This window comes from Larus michahellis, chromosome 8 (genome assembly GCF_964199755.1).
Source record: "Larus michahellis chromosome 8, bLarMic1.1, whole genome shotgun sequence".
NCBI lineage: Eukaryota > Metazoa > Chordata > Aves > Charadriiformes > Laridae > Larus > Larus michahellis.
Window position 1 is genome coordinate 30,786,784 of NC_133903.1, and position 24,966 is coordinate 30,811,749.

General features: G+C 37.0%; 2 protein-coding genes across 2 annotated transcripts in view; one reads left to right on the forward strand and one right to left on the reverse strand.

Annotated features, from left to right (window-relative positions):
• Positions 1–24,966, forward strand: part of CDC73 (cell division cycle 73) — a 107,511-nt gene that overhangs the window by 53,000 nt on the left and 29,545 nt on the right. The window lies entirely within an intron of this gene.
• On the reverse strand, positions 5,441–13,798 carry B3GALT2 (beta-1,3-galactosyltransferase 2). The gene is made up of 2 exons (XM_074596351.1): positions 13,198–13,798; positions 5,441–8,306 (listed from the first exon to the last, which is right to left on the reverse strand). Exon 2 carries the CDS (start codon positions 8,167–8,169, stop codon positions 6,901–6,903), a length of 1,269 nt encoding a protein of 422 aa, XP_074452452.1. The 5' UTR covers positions 8,170–8,306; positions 13,198–13,798; the 3' UTR covers positions 5,441–6,900.

The following is a 24,966-nucleotide window of genomic DNA, read 5'->3' on the forward strand; positions in this document are numbered from 1 at the left end:
GTATGTATATGATATTTACTTTTATTTTAGAGTCTTAAGTAACGTTAAGAGTACCACTGCATTGTAATCTTTTTTCTTTAAATTATTGGGATGTAAAAATGTTAGCCTTTTCTACCTTAAAAAAACAATCAATGAAATGCAATACTTTAAATTATTCAAAGATGATACAATGGGAAATTGTTTATTCTTTTGATTCAGAAGTTTGGATAATTGAGTTGAATTTTTATGTCTACAAAAATCAATGCCTAGGTGGACTTTGGAGGAAAGCCTATAAAAAGACTGGCATTTGCTTTAAGTGGCAGTACTAAATTTTTGACTGAGTCACAGATGGTGTTTTCCAGTGTTTCATTATTGTGTCATCATCTTGCATCAACCTATATGTTATGGCACAACAGGGTTAAGTTATGACGTAGATTATTTTTTTTCACGTGTACTAAATTCACACTTCTTTTGTAAGTGATGGCAGTGACACAGAAATCCTGAATGAAACCTAGAATCTTTCTTATTCTCAAAATATTTCTTAGAGCTCAACTTTAAAAAGTGTTAACACGGAAAGAACGGTGAATACTGAACTTCTTGAGGACTTCTTTATGTTGAAAAGATAAATGTCTTACATCCTTGCAAGCATGGCTGTTTCCCCTAGTCTGATTTTTGTTATCTTGGGAAATTTTAAACCTTTAAGGATTTCACACTGTTCTCAGTTTCTTCATCTTTTTCAGTTGAATTAATTGCAAGACAATATCAAAGCTGGTATCCTTAAAATGTTAGCGTGAGAAACGTGTTTCACACACTTCGCTTTCTAATGAGGTAAAGAAAAAGACACTTCTCCATTATGCCCACACTGAGCATCTGGGAGATCAGATTGAGTGCTTCACCAAATATTCATATTAAGCAGTTGAAATGTCAATTAATATTAGATAAAGTTAAATGGGCTAAAACGAAATGGATGTGCTTGTTCTGATGCACTTGTCCTCAGAGGCATACTTGTATATTCTTCAGAACACTTTGGCCTCCAGTGACGTAAAGCAGCTTACAGTGTTTTCTGATTTTAAAAAGTGTATGTTGGTTACAAACCGGTAAAGGTTGTACAAAACCACCAGTTTCCTCCTCCTCCTCTCTCAGGCAAATGATACCCAGAAGATACCAGCAGCAATTCAGTTCACTCTTTAGAAAACATATTCTTCTCTCAAACCTTCCCAGGCGAATGAAAGCCCTTTGAGAAGAATCCCATCAAAGATTTTTTTTCAGTTTTGACTGTACACCAACTGTGCACAGCTTAAGCATTCAAATGGAAAACTTTGGGAGTACATAAAGCTCTAAGTCATCAGAACTCCCTGTGCTGGAGGGACACATATTTTTTTTTTTTTTTTGAGAGTGGTAATTCAAGGTTACAGTCTTGGTCAGAACGTTTTGACCACAAGTGTAGTCTTGCGAAAAGCAAAGGGAATGGTTCATACCCTGTGGTTTGAGTTATACAGCCATTAGCTCATGAACCAAAATGCATCATTACTATCATCCAGTTAGCGTTATCATGAAAACTGTCAGATTTAAATGCTTAAGAGAGCTCTTGTAACTGTTGCCATGGTAATATCGGAGTGGGAACGTGGTAGTTTTCATCCGTATCCCATGTTCAGCTAAATTCCTTTGCAGTCATTTAACTGTGAAAGGAAGGTACCATATTGTACCAGGCTAGATATTTTTTTTGAGTTAACCAGGGACAAATGAAGACTGGAATTAACGCTTTCTTCAAAAATGAAATATAAATACTAGATAATAGTGATCTAATTTTCTTTGCTTTTAGTTTGACTGTGTGCTGACAGTCCTATATGTAAGACACTCTCTGGAGTTACTGACCTGCTATTCATGACATTGTGTCATGTCTTGCAATTCCTTTGGTTCAGGCCATAATAAAAAGCATGCACTGCAACCACAAACTAAAAAATTTGTTAAAAGAATGGTTTACCTAATAGGTTTTTATTTTCTTCAGAAGGGGAGAAGTGAAAACACTTGTCACTAGACATGCAGATCCTGCTTTCTGATTTGGCCTCACTTTTAATACTTTCCCTTACCACTGCGCCTCCCCTATAGTTTTTAACCTGTGGGGTGTTGATCCGTTGCTGTGTTTTTAGTTTCACTCTTCTGTTTTCTGACATATTCAAGAGCTTTTTTTAACTGACCTACTGTAAGAAGTTGCTCTCCACAGCCCTCCCCCAGCCTCCCACCCCAGAAAGCCTTTAACTTCACTCTTGCCGTGGGTACAAAGCAAAGACAACATTCTCTCCTTTCTGACCTACGTTTTCACAGTGCGGCACGTCAATGCTGGCGGTGTGGCTTCCCTGCATCACCCCGTGCTTCCCCCCCAGAGCGGCTAAGTCGTAGGAAGCGGAGGTGGGACTGCATGGGCTGTGATCTGTAGTAACACAGCAAGTGCCCTGTCTGTTGGGTATGATCTGCAATCTGAAATCGTTGCGGTCAGCAAGGGTGAAGCTGCGTGCCACCTGAATCGCATGCTGTTCTGAAAGAACAATTTGAAATGAAAAGGATCGTAATGCTCTTAAAATTTGATAGGTGCAGTTATCATAGTAGAGTAATTAAGTAATTGTCCAATATTTATTTGTGGTATTTGACGGCATAAAATAGGGATTAAGAAATGGGTTTTAAAATTGGAAAAATATATAAACAACTACCGATGCTTTTGCAAATCAGTTACAAGCCTGTTCTTGCTAATAGCGCAAATGTTAAGAAATAGTAGCTTCTATATTAGCATCTTCCCTTTCATCTCCTCCTATAGGAAGTCTTCACACATTTCAATGACTGTTCGTTCAAGAGATAAGATTTTATTGCACTGTGGGATTATGTAGTTATTTTAGATTGAAGTATGATTGGGATTGTGTTAATGTAACAAGAAAACTAGTAGAATGGGGAGGCAGTCTAAAGTAGTGGCTTTTAGGTGCTTCCTTCCCCTCCAGTGCCTGATTAAGCATGTATTTTGAGACAGTGCATATCTTAACATGTTAATATATTCTGAAAATATTTTGTAAATATGGAATGACACATTTTATATTACTGCATTGCAAAGAAAAGCAAACTTTAAATTGCTATTCCAGTAAGTCTAACCTGAAAGCCGGTCTGTTTCATCTCTCTTAGATCACTGCCATCATATAATTTTAAATTTATAGGACATACTAATAATTTATAACATTTAAGTGAAGATCTTAATGGACACTGAATTTTCCCTCAGATCAGCCATTGAGTCTTGGAAGTACCTTTGTCTGTATTTTTTTTTTTTTTTTCAGACTGTAGCAGATCGTGAACTTTACCCATGAGAAATCTGCCAATGGCTGGGGATAGGATCAGTTGTATTACACCAAAACCTGTAGTTGTGCATTTTCCATGCTCAAATCTATTGATGTGTGATCTGCAAATAACCCACATCTCTGATTAATTGGAGATGTGAAAGGAACAGTTCTGTTGTTGGTGAATAACAATTTTTTGTGGGACTTAATTTTTGTCATCTAGTATCAATGTGTAAATTTCTATTTAGTTGAAAGTTTAGTTGAAAAAATATAGAATTCCAGTCTCTGTTTTTGTTACCAGGCTTCACTTTTCTAAGATTTTTTTTTTTTGTCATAATGATGGTACTGATGATGTTGCATACTTTTTTCCTATAATAAATTTTGAGTTGTCATGACTTTGTTTTCAACCTGAAGCAGACACAGAGAAGTAAAAACACTTAAAGCAAATATTATGCAAACTTATATACCTCTATGAGTGAAGTAGTTAATCCTGTCTTTTTTTTTTTTTACTGCACTGCAGACATGTTAGACTTTTACATACAAGCTTGTATCCTGTTGCTAATGAAAATGCATTTTTTTTTGTCTTGCTTTATGGGGAAAGGAAGTGAGAGAACCTGTTAAAGATTTTAATGATATAAATAGTTATTGCACTATTTTGAACATGAACTGTTTTTATATTCTAGTAGAGTAAATAGCTTGAACACAAGCTAGAAAACAGTAAAAACATTCAGAGAATGGAATGTAGATCTTTCATTCCATAACTGCATATTTCATTATACAAACTGTCCCTGTTGCTTCTGAAAGTTTTGTAACAAACTGTGCAAAAAGACAGTACTTGGATACAAATGATTTAAGTAACCTTTGGCTGTCTTGATAATGATTCAAATATATTTATACAGTAGTTTGAACTTATACCCAAACTTTATTATGATTTTTTTAAAAATTATGTTGGACCCTTAAAAGGGCATTAAAAATGTTTTTTTTTTGTTTAGTATCTTATACTCCTCACTAGTATTTTAACTAGAAAAAAGTTTGATATATTGAGCTCGTAGGCATTGTACTGTAATTCTGCCAAGCTCAGGCAGATTGGCATCATGCATGAGTTCCGAAGTGGAGTACCCAAGAGGTTGTTTGGCTGCCAAACTTTATGATTCAAGTGCCAAACTATTTAAGGTTTAGTTATTAACCTCTTGGACTATAGCCAGAAGCCAGTAACAGCATTTTGGACTAGCTGGAGTTGGTAAAATCCAAGTAGAGTACATCACAGTCTAGCTTGAAAGTGCTGAAGGCAGGGAACAGTGTCCTGTTCCACAGGATGGACTGTGTTCTTGGCCAGCATTACTTGAGGAGAGGCTATTTATGGGATCGTACATCTTCCAGAACCAAATACCCTTGAGAGTAGCTGGCTTTCAACACTTACTCTGGTTGTCTAAAACTTGCACTGTTGTGTAAAGCTTGCATATAGTTAACTTAAGCCAGGTGGCTTTCAGCTGGGGTATTAACTGGGGCCTGGAAGGAAGCAGGCAGATGGAGTGTGAAGAAAACGACAAATGCGTGTTGAAAGAACACTCCCAAAGACTTTTTCTAATGCAGCTTGCATCTCTGTTATATGAACGCCAATAGCCATCACCAAAACTAGGTAGATGCACTTTCAATCTAGTTGGAGCAATCTGTTCTGTAGAGAGGTGTTATTTTTACACACACTTATTTTCCCCAGAAACGGACATTTCTACAATTTGAGGTATTTTGAAAAATGCACAAAAGTGTTATTATCATACTTCAAATACAGCAGATGACAAAAATAGTGGAGGATCAAAAAAAATAAATAAATGGTGACAAGCAAATTCTCATCTTCAATAAAAGCTCCTAGAATTTCTTCAGAGGGCTAGTCCAGTGTGATACAGTCTGTTCATGCGTGTAAGATCCTGGATACAGCCAGTCTTAGGGCTGCTGAGAGTCCTCAATAATATGATTTGTCTTTTCATGATGAAGAAAAAAAACCTGCTGTGATCTCTGTATTGTGCATGGTATGAAAACTAGGCTTTAAGAAGTTGGGAACACTAAAAAAGTTATGCTAAGGGTAATGTTAAAGCTAGAAATTTATTTCTTCCTGAGCAGCTTTCCCATAAAAAGTGAAGTCTGAAGACCATAAATATAATCAATTTTATTAAATAATAAAAGTACATCAAATATTTGTATTTTATCCAATTAAAAAGTCCCAGTCAAACAGAAAACTAATCACAGTTCCATCATTTGGTGCTAAATGAGAGGTGGGTATTGCTTACCCTGGCACTGTGACAAACAGTAATAACCTGAATCTGATACAACTCTGCTGCAACTTTGTTGGAAAATAAACTTTAAAAGTTCTGTTTGTTTAAAAAAGTGGAAACCTGTAAATAGGGTTAACCTACTTCTCACAACTTATTTTCAGTGGTACGTGTTGTGGCTTTAATTTCTAAAAATGCGTAGATTTTGTTCTTGCCCATATTGCTATCTGGAACTCTCAATTTACCATGACCTAGTTTTCCCCACCTATAAAGTAAGGTGTGTGGCTTAGTTTTCTCCAGCAGACCTATTTTTCACTTGACTGATCCTTTTTCTTTTTGGCAGGCAGGAAAGAGCAAAATCAAGAAAGATTTGGTTGGTTTTCTCCCTCTTTCCACAAAATGGGACATTTTTGAGACTACAGTGAAAGACTTGAAGTTCCATTTTGCATTTCTGATCAGCCTTTAAGTTATCTTGAAGTTACATGAGGAAATTACACAAATTAATTGAATCTGCTATTAAAGATGCCAAGATGAATGTTACTTGGCACCAGATTTTAGGAGCTCGCCCTATGACTTCTAGAGAGTGAAGTAACTTAGTCGGCATTTTGAGGAGAATCTGTTGAATCCACAGTTGAATCTAGAACATCACTTGCATTTCCAAAAGTGATGTACAAAGCAGCAATCTTCTGAACTTTGATTTCGTTTATCCCTCCTTCCTAACCAAAATAAGCAACCTTCCCAAAACTGGACCTACTTTAAGAGAGTACTTAGTGTTTTCGAGTGAACTGGTAGCGTCTTACTAAAAGTGACATTGGTAAATGTGTTGGACCTTAATGAAGCGTGTAACTTTAATGTGGTATTTGAAGGTAAAACTGATCTGCCCTTTGTGCATTTCCTTAGTTTCTCATTTTTCATTTTATAGCAATTCTAGATAACAAGAAATCATTACATTGGAGAGAACTAGAGCTATGAATGCATCTTTAAAACAAAATTTTAGTGTGGAAAATATGCTCAATTATATTTTATTGGCACATAAATCAGCAATTGTACCACCAAAGTGTGCATGCTTATTATTGCACATTAACACAAAAATCCTTATATACCACCTTCTTTTTTCCTCAAATTTGCTGGGAAAACCTTTTGGTTATAGTTTCACAATATTCGTGTTATCGAGAGCTATACTTTTTTAACTTAAAAAAATAATTTTCAGACTCCACTATGTGATGGGGATCAACTAAAGGCTGTCCCATTAAGCTCATCCATTTTCACTGTACATGCGTTCAGCGGTATTTACAAATTGCACATGGAGTACGTCTGGCAGAGGGAGCGTTGTCCTTCTAGTGCAGTTTACGATGGCGATACCTGCCTGCTTTTTCTTTCGCTGCATTGGCACAGGCATTGTGCTTATTTTGTTGTAAGTGGTTCCAGTATTTGATCAGTTCACTAGGTTGGAACTGATGGGAGGTAATTAGGTGGCTATATTTACAGCTGGAGTAAGAAACTCGCCAGTGATTGAAGACAAACTCATTGGGTGGAGGCATAGGGTCAATTCGTAGCTTGGCAAGACAGATCCCCACATACACATCCTCTAAATGTAAACGTCTGATGCTTAGGGAGACTTTAAATATTTTTTCTGCTAAATCTCCAGAAAAAACATAACCAGTTCCAGAGCAGAATACAGGGTAACGTTCACTTGGATACAAATCAGGTGGCATGTACCACTTGCTATCCTTGTTCCTATTAGGTGCATAACCTCTCATTAAATAACCTGTAAAATACTTGTGCCTTGGAGGAAGTTCTGGTTTCAGAAGCTTGTGTATTAAGTACTCAGTATTGACAAACATATCACTGTCAGTTTTCATAACGTATGGAACATGTGGACAGTAAGATGCAACCCAGTTCATTCCCATCAGAGTTTTAATGGTTAAATTATAGTAGGTGTCTAAGTATTCTTGTTGAATGATGTCATGGTACTGCCTGCTTTCCTCTAGTATGGTACGCTGAAGGTATCCATTTATCTTGATGCTTAACCCCAGCAAAAAAATACGAACAATTTGGATGCCAGGTGTTAGGCTTTCATTACCCCAGGTTTGTCGAATAGCTTGTCTAGCTTCCACCTGGCCCGGCTCTGCAGCTATGAGCAATATTAGAAAAGGGGTCTTCTCCTGGCATTTCTCAGGCTCGTTGATGATGTATTTGAAATGATACGAAGCTGGATGCCCAGTACCTTTCTCATTGTAAATACTTCCATTGGCACTGAGTGTATTTTCCAAACCAGTTACTCCTTGCGGTGACAGATCCGTGTTGTTGGAGTTGGTGACTGTTAGAGGCCTGAGCGTCTGAGGTACGGTGTCTTTCCATGTGTTCCTTAGAGAGCTGTGGTTTGTCTCACTTTTTGTGGATCTAAATCCTCGTATAGTGTAAGCCATGGGATTTTCTTTGAATCCAGCCCTGCCTGGCAGCCAGTCGTGATGATTGAAGAACAGAAACATAGCAAAAAGAAATACGAGAGAGACCAGGCCAATGAGATGGGTGCGAAACAGAGACCTTTTGGTATTCCAGGTCATCTTTGCAAAGCAGCAGTGTCGTCTTCTCCACTGAAGCATGTTGTAAGAATCCAATGATGGGGGTATGAGACAATGGCCAAGCAAAATGCTTTTTCGATCTTTTTTGAATCCGCTGCTATTCTTTGGTATTCATTTTCTTTTGTTCATGTCGAGTAATTGTCTCCAAATGGCTCACTCTGAAAAGATTTAGAAAAAGAAAATCAGAAATCTTTAATTTTACATGCTTATAATATAAAAGGTTACAATGAGAAAGTAGATGTAAACATAAAATTGACTTCAGGTTTTGGTTTTTTTTTTTTTTTTTGAAAAATCCAGCCCATGTTAATATGAACAAAGTTTGATAATTTTTTTTTTCATGCTAAAAAACAACCTTGTTTTATGATTAAAGTTGACTTGGTTTGTTAGCTTTTAAGAATGCTTTTTTCATGGTAAAAGTTTTGTTAAACATCCTGGGTACCAAAGATAAAAAGAAAAAATAATAAATTAATCATGTTAGCAGGAAAAATTGTGAAGTAGACATAAATAGCTTCATGTATCCCGACTGTGAAATCCTTGTACAGTGTTTGAGAAGGACTGAATGAAAAGGCCTTGATACCAGATGGAAGGTTTATTGGCATTAATTAAAATTGATTTGACGTGCAGAGGCTAGTACGGCTCACAGTTTAAAAACCTTTTTTGTAAAATGGTCATGTATTGGTGGTGGGACAGACGGCGCAAGGTTGATTATGGCAGAGTTGTGTTAGTCACAGTACACTGCTTGGCGTGTTTCCACCGGCCCCGACTGTGTTCAGAAAGTCAATGAGAAGATGCACCTGTCAAAATTAATTTTCAGGGTCCAGTAACCTCACTGCACAGCCCTCGGATGGGAACGCATTTTCGGTCACCTTTCAGGCACCTTTAACCTTCTACTCCACATTGAAGGAAAATATTGAATGGGACGCTTGGCTGTTGTGCCAGGCTCATATGCAGTTGATGTAGAATTAAGCTGTTGATTTTTTTAGTAGGCAGAGATCTTAGGTGAACATTCATATCTACTGGAAGGAAAATTGTACAGCACTAAGTTACTGGCAAACTATCTGAGGAACACGATTTTTGGTTTTTTCTCTATAAATTTATATGTAACTACTATAATTCTGGTATCGTACAGAAATTCCAAGTATTGTTACCAGCAGCTGTAACTGTAGGAAAAGGTGCCAAAGTAGTCTGTGCTTCATTTTCTCTTAAATTTTTTTCATATTCAAGAGCAGAGTCAATATGGCAGCTTCATGATGCTGCATATTAAAAGCTGATCATATCATCTCGTAAATGAACCTTTCACTGCACAGTAGCAATTCGTTTGTGATTTTCAATTTGCTCTAATTTATTTCCGAGCCCTAGGGTTTTGTCTAGGAGAAAGGATGACACTTGAACAAGAGTCCATAGAAAATGCTATTTCTAATATAAATGTATAATTTATTAATTCCTTGACTATCTTCTAAAACCAATATTTGGATTAATTTCTGCATTTAGAAACTAAGTGACGTGTTATATGGGAAATTACAGGATTTTACATTGTAAGGAAGTAATTTAAGATGAGATGGCAGTTGAATAATATATCATTAAATCGTATGTGTGGGACAACATTCAATTTGCCTGGTTCCTGTAAAGGAAAATTTGTATTTCAAAAGGGTAGGGAGAGACGCATAACTGAGCTTTATTTTAATTACTGTATGTCAGTTTATATATAAACAAAATAACGGGTGTGCGGAAGACGCCTCATGCACAATATTTGGAAGCAAGGGGGAAGCGGTATTGCGCCGAGTTGGAGTTGTGTCTCTTGCTGGCCGCCGCTAGGAGGAGCAAGTGAGCGGGGATTTTAACTGTGCCTTGCAACAATCTACGCGTATCTAAAGAGGCGACACGGCTCCTCAGTTCTCTTTCTGAAATAGCAAAATATTTACCTTGTGACCTGTTAAGCTCTTTTCTGTCGTTCTGCTGTTACACAGCCTTCATAAATTTTGTTCTCAAGCTCCCTGAAAGTATTTCTGATTTTTATTTTATTTTTTTTAAACTGCTTGGGAATGATGCCACTTACTGAAGACTGAGCTATCTTTATAAAAATTATTTTTCCAGTCTACAGCTGTTAAACACGTGTGTCTAAAGTATGTAGCCTGAGAATTAACCTGAAATTCCACACTACTCTTTTTATGCAGCTTTAATTCAGACATTATCCTTAAGTAAAAGAAAATAAGCCCCCAATGTAGAAGACTTATGCTTATCTGACTGCTTGCACCTGCTATTGCCTGCTTAGAAACTAAAAGCCTGCCTTCAGAACTAATAATTTTTAGTTTCTCTGCGGTGTGCAGTGAGTTTTAAATGAACAGTCAGCTATTTGGGAAGAATATCTCTGCATAAGCAAACATAAATGTCACCCTAGATCTCAGGGAAATTAATTGTTTGATACCAGTTTGGAGGGCAACAGTGGGAATATTTGATTAATTATCATTCCATTGCATGTGTACGCAGTTCAGGAAGAAAGTCAAAACCAGTATTTCACGAATGTGGAGTAGTAGGAATAGTAGAATTCAGATTAATTTTGTCACAGCGAATTGTTCCACTTCTAAAACTGCAGTTATTAGATGCAAATACTTCAGCAAATCTGCACTGCACTATTAATCTGGGTTTATTTTTTAACTGAGGTAGTGTTTTGCTGTGCACCTATTTTCATATGGTAATAGGTGAAAGTGAGAATCTTATGTAAATATCTGTGTAAACTGAAAACTGTTTCAGGTGCTGTTTTTCCATGATACAGTGAGAAAGTGTCCCAGAAAAAGCAGTTGTAATGGCTGAAACCTTTTTTTTTTTTTTTCTTTAAGGCTGCTTACATTGTGCACATTAAAATAAGTTTTACAGTGAAGGATGGAACTGGAGTCATAAGTGACTTAGAGTAATTTCCAACGTATTTCCTTGGTTTTTCTTTAAGGTGGGAGTTTCCTAGAAAATCTTCGATCTCTGTTTGCCCTTTAAAAAGGCATTGTATGGATAGGGGAAGGACCCACATCTGTTTCACAGCTTCATAAAACTGTTGACTTCAAAAAACAAGTCTCTTTTTCTTTGTAATTCAGGTGTAAAGCATTTCAAAATATACAGCGGGTATTAAGCATTTGAAATACGGTGATAGCAATTGCTCCTTTAAAAAAATACTATATGCTAGAATGCATTGTTTAAAAGTAATGTAAGCAGCTATCAATATGTATTAAAACAACATCAAATAGTGTCATAAGAATACTGTTTTTCTCTCACTTTTTAATTAGGGTTAGAGTGCTATGCTTTTGTCCAAATACTTAAAATTTCATTTCACAGAAGCTTGCGAACAGGTACCAACCATTGGCAGCAGATAAAAACCCCTAAGTATAGCAAGAGGTCTCTCTATACAATCACCTTGTCCTCTGAAAGTGTGTTGTTGCATGTAGCTCTGTATTTTGAAGATATGATTTATAGTATTTCTGCTTCATTTTTTGGCACTTGACTGTGCAGTCACTGATGCATTATCAAATGCCAAATATATAAACTGTGAATGCCTCTTGAATTTTTATTTGTGGTCTGTGCTCTGCTGGTGTTTTGGTTCCTTGTACTTTCAGTTCTGCTCTATAATTATAGCTTTACAAATTGAAGCATTCGACTTCCTATTCATACGTCCTGGATTTTCATATTTTGATTAGCTGTGTGGGCAAACTCTTTAATTAGAGGGAAGAGTTCAGAAGGCAGCCCGAGTCTGTATTCTGATAAACAGCAGCAGCGGTTGCATATTAGGCCTCACCTAAAGTGCCTGAGCTCCCTTACAAACTGCATTAATCTTTTGCACAAAACACTGCTTGGGATGAGGTTTGATGTGCAGGTTTTTAAATGTCAGATATGAAAGTCACAGCGCTAGCTAGGCATGCTTCTCCAAGAGTATTGCCCAAGGGTAGAATTTTTTGTTTTAAAAGTTCTGGAAGGAGACTTTACCTTCTAAATGTCTTAAAAGTGGTCTGAAACCAGTGACTGTTGTATGCTGCGTCCTTAGGTTTGTTAACTCTTTGCAGTTGCAGTTGCTTTGTTGCGTGTTAGCGTTGCCTTGGGCAAAGAAAGCACATTTATATTGACATTTAATGATTTATTATAGCTTACTGGTAGATTCTGCAGATAAGCACTTTCTTTCTGTGGTGTATTAAATTGCTATAGATTTAGGTCTTAAATTTGTACTGTAAATATTCATCTTGTTTGTTTGCCACTAGTGATGAAGTACTTACATTTCAACAATAAATAGAAATGAATGGCAATTAGATGGAATGTCGTTTTACAATCAAAGTTAAACAGTCAGTGTTTTCATATTAAACAAAAATTGTAATGATGGCATGAGATAAGTTACATGCTCACCATTTTGAGTGTATATTGTTTGAAGGTTTCCTTTTGGGATGTCAGGGGAGCCTGATGTTACTTGTAAAATGTGGTGCCTGATTGCCCTGCTGATAGTTTAAATCATGTCCAATCTTTTGCACGCTGCCAGTATATGCTTGGCTGGTATTCGCCTGATGACATTTTGCTTATGTTGTGGGGGGAAAATGCAAGTGTAAAAAGGTCTGAAGGTACTTTTAAGATAGCGTAATTTGACCGTGTGGTCTGTTTTGATGGTTCAGTGCTCTCAGTGTGTCACATCATGTCCATTTTACCGGTGCTTTAAGATTACTTCAGATAAGGATTAATTCTGACCTAGTTTGAGAGGATTTCTAGCTGGTTTTTCTATATTAGAGGGGCTTGAGTTTTTAATTTCTCAGTTAAAAGCAATCATTACAGTAGCAACATTATCCCTTTAATCCCTCCTCTCCAGCTACACCAGCCTTGTGCAGACTGAAAGCAAATGCATTTAGTAAGTGTAAGGCAGTGACATTGTGCTGTGGGAGAGGAAAACCTGCTGGTGGAATTCTTGCTGCCTGTTCAGAGACATGTTATCTCAGGGCTCTGCAAATTAGGAACGATCGTTATCTGTAATGGCTGAAAAGGTAACAGACAAATCAAATGAATATCACACACAAGGATTTGACATACCTTCCTTGGTCAGGCCATTTATGGTGCGAGGATTATATCCACAGAAAATAGTTTTGGCACGCCATCACTTCAGCAAAAAAGATGCTATCGAACATGCGCACATCCCCCAACAGTCTGCTTCCTGCGATTGCTTTTCACGGTATCCAATCTGTCCATCTGTCTGCTCGTTGCTGTGTTACCTTCCTTGCTCATAAGTGTTGTCCTTGTCTCGGGGCTTTTTGTTCATCCTTCAAACAAAAGGACAGTAGTTCTCGTTTCTGTTCAGATCGGGGGCGGTCTGGCGTTCACGGACGATGTACTGGAGCTTTTACATCTGGTGTTTCCCTGGTCGGACAATGCAGTGCTGTGTTCTCTTCTCCCCAGTATCCATATTTCTAATGGTAATGTTAGCAGGGAGTGCTAGCGCGTAGTGGTTCGCTTGCCTTCAGTAATAGGATTTCCCTCTATTCCTTCATTGTTGCTAGGCAGTAATAGAAATGGGTTTGAGCTGCTTTAACCGAGGATTCTGGTCTATAAAATCCATTCCGTAGTTCTTCAGCTGCTGCACAGGCAGGCAGCAGTTTAAATGTGGACTTTGACAGATGCTGTCTTCTGACAGAGCAGAATTTAACGTCACTGCTTGGCTGAATCCCACGTGATTGTTTGCATTCATTTTGACTAAATGCAAAGGCAGCCAGAAAGCTTTACAGGCTCTTGCTCCTATTTGATAAATGATACATAATCAGTTCAAGCACAATGATAGGTGAATAGTATAAAAATTGTATGATTATTAAATGAGTGATTGAGGGGTTTTACAAACTGTTTTCACTTTTCCTTGACACTGTAACTTACGATTCTCCAGGGGATTTTTAATGCTAGACATTCTATTCCTGTATTCCAAAAGCTGTTCTGCAGTGCAAAGGAATTATAGGCATTTAAATACCGAAGCTTGATTTAACCCATTTGGCTCTCTTTGACTGTAAATCTTTTTTGCCTTCGTGCCTAAGAAAAAATAAAAATGTACTTTGCTCATACTTCCTTTACACATGCTTACTCTATACAAGCTGCCTATTGTAATTTTAGGTTAGTCAATTAAACTAGACGACACTAATGTATAAGCACATGCTGTTAAGCTGCCTTTCTGCTGTTAATGGCTTTCTTCCTTGGTAAAGGTCGAAGTCTGATATTGCAGAATTGGGGGCACTTGATTTCAATTATTGATGGATCTGAAATGTCTTTTGTCTGTTACAGACATACCTGTGTTATAGAATTTGCCTTTCTGGTCCTAATGAAACTTGTGTTCCTTTCATTTCTGTGCTTTTAATGACTGACCCTTCTATGCCGAAGCATCTTATTATATTTAATATATGTTATAAATAAAACATCACAATAGCTCAGAAAATAGGAAGCTAGCAGCATATTTACCCAAGAATTTATTAGCCACTCTGTGTGTCCAATCTATTTTGAAAAGTTAATGACTAGTTCTTTAGACTGTTGGTGGTTGTGAGGGTTTTTTTTTGTGGTGTGGTTTTTTGTTTTTTTTTAAATAGCCGAAGGATAAAGAAAATAAATTGCTCTATCATATGGTATCTCCAAGTAGTAGGATTGGGGGTAGGTACATCCTTTACTGGCAAATAAGGCTTCCCGGGGCAGTCAATGTGGTTTACTATTCTAGGTACGTATTCTGATAATTTAGTAGAAACATAATCAGATTTATATCCTCCTAATGAAATCATCTGTGTACACTAACTTTCTCTGCTAATTTAGTCTTGTTTTTAATGTGTGCATTTCCTATCCTGATGACAATTTCCATAAATCCTGTGATCCTATCTGTGGACATTTTAGGAGCATGGGCATATTCCCTAAATATTAATTATAAATATAACATGCATATCAATAGAGACTTGTATCTCCTACACTCTAAAAAATGTTGTATTTAAATAAAGGGGCGGGGGGGTGTCAGCGGGATGGTGGAGTGAGAGAGGAGACACCTGTATCCAGCACCATTTACTGTTCTGGGACAATTTATGAATAATTGAGAATCAGCCCTTTGAAAGGTTGCATACGTACTCAGGCTACTGAATTTTCTGCTTAAACACGTAAAGCTTTCTTATCCTTACCCTATATAATATACGGAACTTTATATAATCTGTTGCTGTATGTACAGAAATATGTGACAGAGTTTGACTAGGAATATTGTCAATTTGCTACATTCTGAGCTATGAGTAGGATATCAAGTGATATATGTAGTTAATTTACCCATGTTAATTTACAAAGAAGCAAGTAATGGGGTTTTTTAATATCAGCATGTAAATTTGCCTCCGATTTTTGAATTTTCAGATAAGACACATAGCATTGTACTTGGGAAACAAGTCCAAATCTCAACAGAATGGTTATTAAAATCCATAGTGTTTCCACTTAATTTGTTCACTACTGCTTCACTATACCTGAAGTGTATCGCCTAAGGTTTGTAAGTTTTTTGTAGTGTGTTTACATATTGGGGTGGGCAGAGCTGGTTTTGTTTTTCCATAAATGCTCATTATTAATTATTAAAGATACCAAAATCCCAAGGGCCATTTTTTCTAAATGGAATCTGTTTTAAAGTAAATTTAGAAGGGAACAGACATCAGCTTTGGCTTTTAATTATGTGACAACATCACTTGTATGCAGCTGGTAAAGTTCAGGCAGAATCGTTGCCTGTTGATATGTGTAGAACATGTCGTCTTGCTATGTGAATAAATTGAATACTGAATTCTTAAATCTTAATGAACAATTTCTTCACTTATTCTTTGCTTTTAAAGGATGAACAGATCTTTGCTCATCTTACAAAAAGTACGGAAAAGCTTGTATTTTTCTGCTACTTTCTATCTGGCTGTGATTGATGCATGTTTTGAGGGTCGAAGTTTCAGGTAGATATTCCTTTTCTTTTATAGCATTTTTTTCTTTACTATTTTTATATGATACTCTATGTTTCCGGGTGTTTCAGGAGGGCAGAGCTTGCTTTGTACTGGAAATATGACCTGGACGTTTGAGTAATCTTGCTGGGCTGGAGGTTGGAATGAGCTTTATTTCGGCTAAATCTCACCGTGAAGGGTCAGTGGACTGCTTGTTCTTGATCCAAGGAGTAGTATGTTCTGTAATGTTACTATGGTTACATCTTAAATTAGAAGCTGCAACGTTAGTGTTTGAAATGCTGCCATCTATTAAGACTAAGAAGGAGTTACTCTGATGTGAAGATGTGCAGCGTGTGTGTAAGGAACACTACAGAGTTACTGTGTGGCCAGGGAAAGCCTGACGGTTTAGTGAGTTCTGCAAAGCTAGAAGCAGATGCAAGGATTAAGACATCTACTTAAAATAACCTGTGCACATGGCAACTGTGAACTATGCAAAATGTACTTATGTGTAACAAAAGTGTGTAAGTTTGGAATATTTTCTTCAAAAAACTTAAACTTCCTGCATGTTGTTTTTAGAGGTTATCAGTAGAATCTTGTCTAACTGGTTTTAAAATAAATCAGACCCTAAGGATGGGCCATTAAATAAAGTTCTCTCTTGACAACATTAACAGAAGTCTCTCAAATCAATTCAGAGTGGTTGCGATAGTCAGGTGTGTATTGCTTGGTAATTTTCTGCCTGGTGGCCACGAGTCCCGTGAAAGTTAAACTAAACACGTACATCATAGCTGACCTGTCAACTGAATGTTCTTATGTGGACCGTGCTTTCTGGATACTTCATGAATACTTTGCAAAGATTATTCCGTTTTATCATAGTAAAATGTGGTATTATTTCAGCTGTAATGTGTTGAGAACCTCTCAAGTTGACAGTTCAAAATGATTAGTGGCAACATTTTCAAGGTTGGTTATTTGCTTTTGAACTTTATTCTGGAAATATGTTAATACAAAATGTCATAAATGCTTAGTTGCAATTTTCATTGTTACGAATTATTATGTACATGGCCAGTGGCCATTCTGCTCTTCTGCTATTAGTCATTTAGAGTGAAGAGGACAGGGCTGTAGAATATTTGTAATTTGCTTGGCTACTTTGTGATCTCTACATGTTTCTTAACTATCACAAGTGTGTTTTTAACTCTATGAAAAACAGCAATCTAGAAATGACCACAAGTGTCAGTATTGCCTGCCTTATTTTCCTTAGCAGATTTTCACCATTGCTTAGCTAGTTGAGAAACCCAGTTTACACCTGCTACATTTTTTTTTATAAATGATCAGGACTTTGCACCCTATTCTAATCATACCCAAGCCATGAACTTAGTGATTTCATTCATCTTTGAGTGTCTTAAACAGAAATACAGCGATATAGATCATTCTGAAACGGTGACAGAACACTAGAAAAGGTTTCCAGTTATTGTGAAATGTGTATATTTTTGTTTGCTAATGATAGTTGATAATTGGGTATCATTCAGTAAGGAATATAAGCACATCCCCTAACTTTGCAAAGTTGTGAGAGGGAGAAAAGACTGAATGATCTCTTCAAGTCAGGAGGGTGCTTCTTATTTTGTCTGCCTTGGGAAATATTTCAAGGGGGTGTTTCATAATTCTGACGCTTGTATTTTTTTTATTAAGTAAACTGACGTTCTAGGTATCCAACTGGGATTCAGTCCATTCTCCTACCACAGCCTCCTATGAGGAAGACAGGTTTGAAGTGCTTCAAAAGTCACTTGAAAAGACAAAATAAAAATGGTTTTAGTCTACTTTATTTCTGTTCTGGTTTTGCCTTCTGCAAATTTTGCATATTGGATGCAGTTGGATGTCCAGACACGTTTCTTCCCTCAGTAATGTGTTGTTTGCTTTATCACATCTTCTTTCTTTTCTGTATTCTGATTTTTCATGTCTTCCCCAAGGCTTTGCATCCAATTATTGCTGATCTCAAGTGCTAAATGCAGATTATTTTTTTCCAGGGGATGGACAACATAATTTCATTTGTATTGTGCAGTATTTTTGGTTGCGTGGTTCTCCCCTGATGAAGTGACGATCCACTGCCAGCAGTAATATTTTCTGCCTGTCACAAGTATTCCTTTTGCATTCTGTGAAGAGTGGGGACTTTATGAAGCTTTGATTCAGCACAGCAGGGGAGGGAAGGCCAAGCGGCAGAAGCACCAAACGTTCACAGGCAGTTTAAAGAACAACTGTGGAAAATAGACTCTTGTTTTTCCCCTTACCTTATGACTTGTTTCATTCCACCTGCCTGCATTATATGATCAAAGTTACCCCTAACACCCACCCTCACAGCCCTAGCATGAAAATTTTAAATGAAAACTTAAATGCTTATGGAAAGTGAGACTTTGGGGAAGAACTGCTACTAGGTATCAAATCTCTTTAAGTAGGAAAGTGGCATCCTATGGGAGTTAATGGGCCACCAGCTCTTCTGCCTAAGCGGAAAAATGTGTTGTTCCAGCTGTTATCACCTTCCAACCCCTTCTCTCTGTCCAATTCCTTCCCGCAGCAGGCACAGAAAGACCCTTTTCCCTTAGGCTATCTTCAGGCATCCAGCACTTCTCCCAATGGTTAGAGGAGTCTTGGCCCATCAGGTTCATCACCAGGATGCAGACCACCTGCCTTGCAAGTCTTCCTTGGACTGATGGATGGGCTATGTAAATTTTTATTTTTAAAAGATTTTTTTGGGAGGAGGCTGACTGAGAGATTAGCAGCTCCAACTGTTCATCTGTTGGCTAATTTTTTTCCCCTGTATATATGATTTGTATGTGAATCTGGAGGCATTTTGTCATCCTCAAAAATTCCTAGTTTTGAAGTTGAAATTGGTGATGCAGATGTTCAGTTAATGTTAAATAATGTGAAATTGAAGAGCTGGACTTTCAGAACTGTCAGAATTTCATGTGTCTTGGGGTTGAGACCTGTATTTACTCTTTCCATCTGTCACATTTCCTCAGTAGCTTTAGAACATTAATTCCTCCAGCTCCATCCTGTAGGTATCCTCATTTACAGCTAATTCAGTGGGACACAGAGGGTTTACAACAGAAATAACAAAGGTTTAGTTAGTGTCTTAAATGCCTGAAGCCTTTTCTTCAAGCACAGGTGCTTAAACAAAAAAAAAAAAAAAAAAAAAAAAAACAAAAACAAAACAAAAAAATCTGTGGAAAAATCCTTTCTCCAGTGATCTAAGAGGTCCTATCTCTAATAGATCTAAGCAATATTTTTTGATATCCAACAGAAAACTTGGATTAGAAAATGGAGAATAAGTCCCCTTTTAAGAGCAGTTCCCTACCGCCCTTTCTTTGACCTGTTGGGGAAACTAAAATTACTCAAAACACCCTGCACACTACCTAGTTTGGTAAAACTACTTCAGCTTGGCCAACCAGTATCATGTATCTGTTTTTTTCCTAATGTTGTTCCATGTTAATGATTCCCTTAACTTGAAGTAGTTTCCAGTCAGTGTGTATTAATGAAAAGCTGATTTATTATTTTTTTTTAATATGTGCTGAGTTTTATCATGTAGTGTGCTTAATATCATCAAACCAATTGTTTCAAAGTTAATTCTTTTTTGTGGCAAAAATCCTTTGGAAGTAAATACTCATTTGTATATGCTTCTCATGAACAAAGAAATCAAGTTACTATACAAAATGACTTTGCATCCCCCTAGTTGCCAGTCTGTCGTGCAGACTTTCTCTTTCCACTTTAGAAATTCACATTAAACTTAAATGATAGCATCCCTTTAGTGACTTCTAAGGAAAAGGAAACTATACTGTGGAAATCATGCTTTTTGTCTGAATAACAATGTTCATAATGCCTTCTGTAATCTGTAAGTTTCTAGCTTAATTTCATGGTCCTGAGGATATTTTTCACGTAAATTGCTAATGTAGAGTCAGAGTCACCAGGACTCCTAGTCCTCAAATACATGATTTAGAGGACATCCTTAAAGCTCAGTTTGTATTATGTTAATTGATAGAGAATATTGGTTCAGAACTAGAGAATTTTTATTGTTCTTTGCTATCGTAAACTATATTTCAAATTTAAGTTCCAGATGTTTTATTTTCTGTAACTTGGTGGCTTCTAACAAGAAGAAATCAGAGATAGCTCTCTTGCATCTCATCCATCTTGGCATAATAATAAAAATCATTAGCGCATACTGTAGGGAAGTGTGTGTCTAACAGAAAAAAATACTGGATATATTTAATATAATAATGCTGAATTCATAACATTCAGCTGAAAATTAAATATTATATCTCTATTACAGATACAGAAAAATATATATCCTTGTAACTCTTAATCAGCATCTGCAAAGCTTTCTATCGCTGATCCGTTTTACTAAAGTAGAGTAAACTTATAGGGAGCATCTGTCATCTAAAAAAACACCCCACAACAAAACCTCTTAAGAACACACAAAAAAACCAAACCCTGTCATCTTCTTAATAACCCCACAAATCTCATGACCTTGGATGAAGGGTTGCATGTTGCAGATTCTTTTAAGTCTCTTTTCAAGGATTTGCATAACTAAGCATTCAGACTTCTACAAATGCTTTTTCTGTAATTTTTGGTTAATGCATGCCTGTGCTTTACCCATGTGCAAAGTATTATGGTTTACATTGCAGAAAAAAAGAAATAGCTTTTTGGAGACCAAACCTGATATTTTTTTTTCCCTCTCTTTTTTTCTTTCCCCGCCTCGCACTTTTGGATCTCCATCTTACTGTATTCCTTGGAGTTACTTATTTTGCCAAATATAAAAAGCCCTGTAATTCAATTAATGTCAATAAGAAGCATAATAGTGCAAAAAAGATGACAGTCATTCGCTGTTTCCTATTGCATATCTAGGTAAGCCAGCAAAGCAATAAAACAGAATAAAAATTCCTTCTTAATTTAATGAGGCCTGGATACAATACGAAAAGGGAATCCCCTTTTTCTTGAGAATCTAGGTCACCTCATAGGGAGATATGGAGAAGTTCTTTGCTGTGAAAAAATATTTTCTTTGCCATTTTCTTTTTTTTTTTTTTTTTTCTTTTTACAGTTGACCCTACACAGTGCTGTCTGGAACTATGCATCAGTATCTGTACTCTTATACTGTGTTTCCCTAATGACAAGAGGAGGGGTTTTTTGTTATGTGTAATTAACTTTCACTTATTTGAGGTGTGCTGAGGGAAGGGAAGGGAATGGGCAAGGAGGTATGTCAGTAATGTGGGAAACACTGGATGCAGCTGGGAAAGTTAGAGCAGGTCTCTTGAATCCCTGTACTTCTCTCACTAGCAGGTTGGTTGGGACCAACGCCAGATTAAAATTGGATCTGTGTATTCACATGATAATGCACACAATCTAATAAGCCTTGTGGAATGTTGACCATTAGGGAATAGATGCATCAGCCTACTCTGAATGGTCTGGTGGAGTCGGTTCAGGTCCCGTGTGGCCGGAGCTAATAAGCTCTGATGACTCTGCGTAGAATTGCTTGCTTGTTCTTGAAACAATGCTGCAGCATACATGAGATGCTTGCGAGATTTATAAATAGCAGCTCCATGCTGTGTGGCGATGCTCCTTGTGAAGCCCTGCTGGCCTGGGAAGTAAACTAGCTGTGTTTCTATGAAGCGTCCCTCAGCTCATGAAATCGCCAAAAGTAAGGCACCTCTGTCTTGTGGAATGGAAACCGTGCTACCTAGAATATCTGATCCCAGTTGATTGAGATCTGGTGGCTAAGTTGGTGGTTTTTTACAACAATTTTCATACTGGTAGTGCCTTGTCGTTGTTTTTATCTAATTTTCAGATGTTTTTCTTCAAACTGGGCACTAGCTACTGACAAAAATGTCTGTTTGAGAAGATAAGGGTTTTTACTCTTGCTTCAAAGTAGGCATATATTCATTTACCCAAGAATATGTCAATGTAGGAGCTGAAAAATAAGAAAGAAATATATAGTCTGGCATAAGCTCTTGAATAGTTGTTTTTTTTCATACATTTTCAAAATGCCTTTTTAGAAGAACAGGAATAAATAGAAACATGTGAGGTTTTGTACTTATTACCAGCCTTTTGAGCTACACGTAAAATTACTATGCTGCCCTTTCTCAAAAGGTGACGCTGCTATTTTGTTTTGCTGTTTTTCTCATAAAAGTAGAGCACTGCCAGATTAATAAGACAAGGAAGTTACTGGATGAGTCTCTGAAATTGAATCTGTTTGTGACTGGTGAAGCCCTCCTAAGCATGTACAGAAAGTTCCAGGGTGTCATAACAGAGGAATTTTGTTACGCTTTGTTGTGTTGGTTTTGTTTTGTTTTTTCTTTTCTCATCACGATCATTCTTGGCATTGGAAGCCTAACTGTCTTCCAAAACATTGCCTGCTCTTAGTGGCTTACTCAGTTTTATTTCCTGCCACCTAAGTGCCTAGTTTTCCAGTGAGGGGATCTTACTTTGCAACAGATTGCTGTAGGAAAAAAAATAATCTTATTTATATTTTATCACTGACAGTAGACTTTTCAAAGGCAAAACAACTATTTGAAGTAACAGGACAGATGTGAGGGCTGAAGGAGAGCTGAAGAGGTCTTGCTGCTTAAGGCAGATTTCCTTCAGATAAACTGTGAAAGCCGCGGGATCATTATGGATATGGATGACTGATATTTGCTAACATGTGAGTAGCAGAAATAGTAGTTGCCGTGAACCTCACCCGTGTCTGTGCTGACTGGCATAGTCTGTCATCTTAGACGTTTATGCACGGTGGGAAGTTCTTAAAGATGAATTTGTGTATGTATGTGTGTGTACATACCCATGGAGGGGGAGTGGGGAGAGAGAGAGAGGGGCAACCATTTGAAAACTTTCAAAACCTATTTGAAAATATGCTTTTGAGTCTGCTTATTAGTCAGGGGGTTATTTTTTCTGCAGCGATGGATGAAGACTGTATAAAAGTCATAGCATAATAGGAAGATCCTAAAACTTCTAGAGTTTTTGTACGGCCCTTATCCTGTCTTCATCTTTGAATAGAATGGCCCCGGGCTGGAGGAACGAGACCTTGTCAGTTGACCTTCATTTAAGAGGACTGCATTTCTGCACTACCAAAAATACAGCTGTGCCCCAGCCATTTTATAAACCAGATCTCATAATGCATAGATAGAAGCTTGGAGATAGTCTATCTTCTATATGGATTGTGTATAAAATGAAAAAAATAAAAGTTGAATGCTGTCATCTTAGTGCTTTGAGAAGGGCTTAATTTAATCTCCTCTACTAAAGAGAGAAGAATAATGGGGAATTTAGATATAATGCCAAAGGAAGCTGAAAGTAGAGGCAGAAGGCCAAATGGAAAAATTCCTCTCGTGTGATACAGCCAGAATCCTTCCTGTATTTTAACTTCATGCATGATTTATTGCCATTAAAGTTAGTTTTTTATATCAGCATATAACATCATGGCTTTTATATTCTACAGTAAGGTGGTGTGTCTCATAAGTTTACTCAGGACACAAATACCAATAGCACTTTGCACAATCTATTTGGTATATAAGATTGTGGCAATAATACACAAATGTTATTGCATGCATGCTAGTGGAAAAAAATTTGAGAGCAGTTCTTTCAACCTAAATATTTGTCAAGAAGGACACAAGTAGCAACACGTTGTTGCTATGATGAAAATATGGTATCTATTCTTCTATTGTTTGTCCTCAACACGTGAATCTATAATGGGTGACTAAAATGCTTTTGTGTCCCAGGTGACTTTGTTATCTGATGGTTAATACTGTGATTCTGTTGCTTGATCTGCATATGTGATTTCTTCTTGAAGTAAAACAGCCCTATCAAAAGGCTGTATAACTTATGTCAAAGAGCCAGACTTTTAGAACACACTTAAATGAAGACAACTGAAAGTTGAACAGTACATTGTCTGTTCTCTCCTTGGATACGAAACAGAAGGCTTTAATTTGTTGTAGTGTTTGGGGGTTTATTAGGTTTTTTTAATCTTGGAATCAGTCGTATAAATATAAAGGCTTAATCTAAGAAATACAGAATTTTAGGTTCAAGCAGCTTCCTGGCTGTTTCTGCGGAGTGTACAGTAGTGTGATTTTAGCGCTACATAGTAGCGATCCCTGCAAAATACTTTAACTTTTTAAACTTTTTAATCTATTTGCATCTGTGCCTAGGGAGGGAACTAGGTTACCTAGTTGCACTGAGTGGAATTTCTTGGAAAGGAGGGGGGAGGCAGTAAAAAATGTTATGGTCTAATTTGAGTGCTCCTTCATAATTGTAGATAAAATCATATTTTAATTAAAACAGAATTCTGGAACGAGAGTTCTATAATGAAAAATACGTAGTGCATGGATCTCACTGGGAAAGCTGGGGGGAAAGAGAATTGGAGAATAGGATCATGAATGGCATATAACAGTACCAAAAACATGAGATTTTTATTCAGGATGTTTAATTATGGTGGTGTGTGTGAAACTTTTACACAGCGCAGTCCAAGGAAGAGATCTAGGTAGCCTAGAAGACGGTTTGACGGAGCTCCTGTGACTGCTGTAAGTGGGATGCTATTATTGTAAATTCTGGAAGTGCTCAGACTTCAGAATATCGTACTGAGAAATATATGCTAATGATTTTTACTAGTGGTGAAGCAGCCGTTTGAGGATACTGAAGAGAGCAAGTTTTTTTTCCATGATGCTTTTGCTGTGTTAAATATATAAAGCATGGGAAGCTAGAGGCTATGTAATTCCTGAAGTTTAATATTAACAACTGAGGTACTATTAATATACTGATTATGAACTTTGTAGGTTTTGTTCTTGAATTTTGTATGACTATTCTTTTAAATCCTAAATTGCTTCTATGCCCTGAGTAAAAATGTGGGAAAATGTTTCCATGGATCTGTTTA

Excerpts from the sequence above, each read along its gene's own strand:
- B3GALT2 (XM_074596351.1), bottom strand. The coding sequence starts at position 8,169 with ATGCTTCAGTGGAGAAGACGACACTGCTGCTTTGCAAAGATGACCTGG.